At 45.3% G+C, this 6,000-nt stretch overlaps 2 protein-coding genes across 2 annotated transcripts in view; one reads left to right on the top strand and one right to left on the bottom strand.

Annotated features, from left to right (window-relative positions):
• Nucleotides 1-6,000, top strand: part of ankfn1a (ankyrin repeat and fibronectin type III domain containing 1a) — a 116,885-nt gene that overhangs the window by 5,660 nt on the left and 105,225 nt on the right. The window lies entirely within an intron of this gene.
• smim36 (small integral membrane protein 36) lies at nt 1,970-2,686 on the bottom strand. Its single transcript, XM_035908815.1, has one exon. The coding sequence runs from the start codon at nt 2,373-2,375 to the stop codon at nt 2,046-2,048; it is 330 nt and encodes a 109-aa protein (XP_035764708.1). The 5' UTR covers nt 2,376-2,686; the 3' UTR covers nt 1,970-2,045.

Raw genomic sequence — 6,000 nt, 5'->3', positions numbered from 1 at the left:
CACACACACACACACAGTCACACAGTCACACACACACACACAGTCACACACACACACACAGTCACACACACACACACACAGTCACAGTCACACACACACACACACACACACACACACACACAGTCACACACACACACACAGTCACACACACACACACAGTCACACACAGTCACACAGTCACACACACACACACACAGTCACACACACACACACAGTCACACACACACACACAGTCACACAGTCACACACACACACACACAGTCACACAGTCACACACACAGTCACACACACACAGTCACACACACACACACACACACAGTCACACACAGTCACACACAGTCACACACACAGTCACACACACACAGTTACACACACACACACACACACACAGTCACACACACACACACAGTCACACACACAGTCACACACACACAGTTACACACACACACACACACACACAGTCACACACACACACACACACACACAGTCACACACACACACACAGTCACACAGTCACACACACACACACACAGTCACACAGTCACACACAGTCACACAGTCACACACACACACACAGTCACACAGTCACACACACACACACACAGTCACACACACAGTCACACACAGTCACACACACAGTCACACACAGTCACACACACAGTCACACAGTCACACAGTCACACACACACAGTTACACACACACACACAGTCACAGTCACACAGTCACACACACACACACAGTCACACACACACACACAGTCACACACACGCTTCACCCTTCACTTGTAAACTGTGACTTAACCCCAAAATGAACCAATAAACAAGCTTCACAAAGGTCCTCAGAATGTCCCCATGATGTAGGTCAGGTGGTTGGCGGGTCCCCGTAAAGTCAGAGGAGAAGAAAAAGCTTTATCGATTCTTTTTTTTTAGTTAAACTATATATTTATTATCTCAGAACATCAGGGCCACAAATCCATCATAGAGACATGAATGAGAATCAACAAAGGATCCAGTTTGTCTTCAACAGGGACTAAAACGAGGTTTGGTCTTCCAAAGAAAAACAGCAGCACAATGATTCTCTTTCACCAAACATGGACCAGTACCTCCATCACACATGGACCAGTACCTCCATCACACATTGACCAGTACCTCAATCAAACATTGACCAGTACCTCGATCAAACATGGACCAGTACCTTGATCAACCATGGACCAGTACCTCGATCACACATGGACCAGTACCTCGATCAAACATTGACCAGTACCTCCATCACACATGGACCAGTACCTCGATCAAACATGGACCAGTACCTCCATCACACATGGACCAGTAGCGCCATCACACATGGACCAGTACCTCCATCAAACATGGACCAGTACCTCCATCACACATGGACCAGTACCTCGATCAAACATGGACCAGTACCTCCATCACACATGGACCAGTACCTCGATCAAACATGGACCAATACCTCCATCACACATGGACCAGTACCTCGATCAAACATGGACCAGTACCTCGATCAAACCTGGACCAGTACCTCCATCAAACATGGACCAGTACCTCCATCACACATGGACCAGTACCTCCATCAAACATGGACCAGTACCTCCATCAAACATGGACCAGTACCTCCATCACACGTGGACCAGTACCTCGATCAAACATGGACCAGCACCTCCATCACACATGGACCAGTACCTCGATCAAACATGGACCAGTACCTCCATCACACATGGACCAGTACCTCCATCAAACGTGGACCAGCACCTCCATCACACGTGGACCAGTACCTCGATCAAACATGGACCAGTACCTCCATCACACATGGACCAGTACCTCCATCACACATGGACCAGTACCTCCATCAAACGTGGACCAGTACCTCGATCAAACCCACCAAAGGCCTGCTGAGTGGCCTCCTCGGGACGCCTTACCTCCTCCTGGCTCCTCGGCGCCGTCCGGGATGTTGAATTTAAAAAATAAGAGTCTGAGAATGAAACAGCAGCACTTCATGGTTATCCGTCTGAACTTTCCTCTTCCTCTCAGACCAGAGTACTCCTCTTCTCCCGCTCCCGCTCTCCTCTATCCCGGCTCAGGTCAGGCGTCGGCAGCTCGGCGTGGCCCGCTTTGTTGTTGGGCTCGTACCGGGTGGTGGTGGGCGAGTTCTGCATGACCACCAGGCGTATGGGCGACTGGCTGGGCGGCGCTGGCGTGTTGTCAGGGGCGTACTCCTTGGTGGGGTCTTTGCCACGGCAGTCGTACAGGATGCAGGAGATGAGGAAGACGAGCAGCAGGATAACATAGCTGGCGACCAGGATGATGAGGTTCAGGGTGACGGGGTCAATCTCCAGGTAGAATTCCATAAAACCCATGGTGCCGCTTCATATCTCGGCCCGGATCCAGAGGAGGAAGAGATGGTGGGAAAATCAAAAAGAAAAGGAAATCTGGGAAAATGAGAGAGAAGCAGAAAAAAATCCCGCAGTGATGGACGTCGGCTGGACAGCTGGCCGGAAAGAGAGAAAGAGCAAAAGAGAGCAGAGGACGGCGTGGGATGATGAGATGACGGGATCAGCTGAGAGAGAGAGCGAGCAGCAGTGACAGCAGGCTTTGTGCTTTAAAGGACATTAATCCTCGCTGCTCCTCCAACCTTGACGTTCAGCAGCCAGTGATGAAAGCTGCTCAGTTTTAATAACTTAAGCCACCATTTTGATTTTGCCAGCTACACGTCCAGCGCCGTGGCAAAAACCATACTCGCAAAATGGAGGCCGGCTGCGGCACACACCTGTCAGCCTGCCATAAGCGCTGCTTTGGGGATTTAGGAGTCATGTAATATGTATTAAAATAACTGTTTATTATGTCACTCAGAGATTATTTTTACATTTGAAATTCAATTATATTAAAAGGAAATAAGGGCCCACAGCAGGCTGCTCTAAACATGCGATTTTGAGAGTACTGCTGTTAGTAGATCCTGATAAAGCTCCTCTGTGCCCTAAGCTGCTCTTTTATAAGAAAACTTTATCCTTGAACCCTCAGAGTCACAGCTTTAACTCACACAACGAGAAAAATACACAATGTTGGCTCCAGATGTCATTTTTGTGTAACAATAAGCAAAGATTAGCCAGCTAGCTGCTCTGATGGGTATCAACTAACATGTCCATGTTGGCGGGCTAGCTAAGATTAGCTAAGATTAGCTAACATTAGTCAGAAGAAAGACAGTTTTATTGAGTGAAGTCTGATCAAATAGGAATTTGAGGAGAACTGGTCAAAGCCAACAGGACTTTTGTGTTTTATTTGATTTTTGGGGGCTTTTTAGCAAATTTACTTAATGTCCTGTCAGCATGTTAGCTAACGCTAGTAAACAATAAAGCTAACGCTGGCTAAAATTAGCCAGATTGGAGGACAGGAGAACGTAGACTGGTCATTTTACAATTGGACCACCACCGTACTTGATGATGTCAAAGCTGGCTGGCTTGACCGGCCCAATGCCGTACTCAGCATTTCTATATACAATAAACTCATATATCAACTTGCTCGCATTTGTTTTCAGTGCAAAAATATAATAAAATATTTTGTAATTATTTTATATTTACAGCAAAATGCAAGACGTTTGCCTATAAAAATTGTAAAAAGAATAATAATAATAATACTGCAAAATATTAATTACAAGAGTAGTTTGTGGTGGAGATCGTTCATCTGCTGACTGAATATCTAAAGAGGAGAAAATAAAATCAGAAAAGCTGTAAAATGGAGTAGTCCATGAGTTGTACAGGATAAATGTTGTTCTCATGCAAACAAGCAATATTAGGCTTCTACTTATTATCCCCCTAAAAGTACAGAAATCTTTAGTAGAAGAAACGTTCAACGCATGTCAAAAATACACATTTAAGAAAGCCAATAAGTCCTTTTATGCACCCGAGCCAGGCTTGGTGCACAACTCCAAAGACACGCGTCCTGACCTTTCAGATTTATTCATGATCAAATGGACACGTAGGCAGCCAAGGACACAGGAAATCACACCGTCTCATGACTCGTTGTTACTGTTATTTGCATTAAGTTTTGCAACCAGCACTGAGGCAGACATTATGGAGGTTCGTTTAAAAGCTGTTCACACACAGACTTCATGTTTTTCTCATTAACAAGCTAACAAAGTCAATACAATACAAATTTATTTATAAAAACCAACGGTATACCAAAGTGCTTCACATAAAAGACAAAATAAAACATAAATATTATAGGACCATAACAAAGTACCAAGTATGCTAACAGGTCAGTGTCACTAATACACAGGAATAACATAAAGTGCATGTTAAACATGTTAAAAGCACAAAGCCATAACAGAGATGTATAAAAGGTAAAATAGAGTAAGTCTAGGAGTCAGATACAGGCATGAACGAGCAGGAGAGGCGAGGTTAAATAAATCGGTTTGTAACTGTGATTTAAGTAATAGGATCAGACGCACAGACAGCAATAGGAAGGTTATTCCACAAATCTGGTGCAGCCAAGGCAAACGCACAAAAACACGCACAGGTGAATCCTAAACGATGACACTGTCACTTCTATTCATGGGGCTCTAATGTTTCCACACACAAGCTTACAAGCGCTCAACATCCCCACTTACTCCTGCCTATCCTTTGAAGAATGGCTCCGCCCACATCTCATTTGGCTCCGCCCACATATCCTTTGGTGCCTGCAAACCAATGAGAGCCTGTTTCCTGATTAAATTATATCAACTGTTACGTATTCCACAACATTTCAACACAAGAACGACAGTAGGTCATAATGATAAGAAACTCATAGACCCAGTGATCAGTGTGGATGAAGCTCACTGTGTAACCACATCAACATCTGTGTGGCTGACACCAATCATTTTAGTCAAAGCTTGACCAATGGCGTACGTGTAGTAATGAACATGTATGTCACGTGTCACCGCCACAGAGCATTTGAGTCTCTCCACGAGTTGATTGATGACAAGAACAACTACAAATCCATTAGACAGAAGTCAGTCAGTGAAGATAAAACTTCCTGATAAAACAGGAAGTAGACCAAAGATCAAAGGTGATGTACACAGAGTTCATGTATGGTACTAACTCAGTGTTACTGCTTATAGTGCTTTTTTCTCGCGCTCTTTCTGCTGATCGCCACTGAGACCACAGCACTGAATGTACACAGACGAGTATTGAATGATGTGAGTCCACGTCTGAGCAGGACACAACTCCATCTGCTGTCCACTCCTCGCTGTCGCAGCTCCCACAGAGGTCATCAGCATGACTCACATGAAGCCACAGCGCTCACACCGACTCCATGTTTTTATGTGAGTTCAACAAGTCCACAGTAAGACCCGGAGCTCATGTTTCAGAGAGCAGTGAATGAGCTCGCTGTGTGTGGACCTGTAAATAAAGCACCAACATGAGCAGAGGATATCCAGTTGCTTCATAAAATGTGGTAAAACAACAGAATCAGGAAATACCTTTCAAACCAGGCACACCTAAACTGTCCTCAACAGCAGATGGTGAGAGGGGCAAGAGGCGGGGAATAACAACAGTCGGAAAAATATAGCAAAGCGGATATTAGACGTGAGAGAGGGGCACCCGAACAGCTGCTGATGGGAGACGTCAGCCTGACCTACTAAACTACAAAACCCACAAAGAGACAAGCGTGCTGCTGAACAGCTGCTTCCAGGCTGTGTGGCTGTTCACGCACAGAGCAAATAACTGCTCCTGAATACACAAAAGACAAACAAGCACGAGCATGTCGTAGAAATCTGTTCTTACTTTGTCTGTTTGGACCTTTAGGCTGCGTAACGTCCCTGCGTCCAGGCTTTGCTGTCATTGGACAGCCGGGAGATTCAAACGTCCACGGATAAAACGGCGTGAACAGTAAAGTGAGCCACATCTACAGCCTCATAGTCATCGTGTCTGTCTGTTGTTATTTTTTCTCATTTCCTGTTTTATTTTGAAATCTGTGTCAGGCCGACGTTCCAGTTCTCCTGGGAATGTT

Source organism: Neolamprologus brichardi, chromosome 8 (assembly GCF_056152115.1).
Source record: "Neolamprologus brichardi isolate AB-2024 chromosome 8, ASM5615211v1, whole genome shotgun sequence".
NCBI classification, from domain to species: Eukaryota; Metazoa; Chordata; class Actinopteri; order Cichliformes; family Cichlidae; genus Neolamprologus; species Neolamprologus brichardi.
The sequence above is the reverse complement of the archived record's forward strand: the minus strand, read 5'-3'. Positions and strand labels throughout refer to the sequence as shown.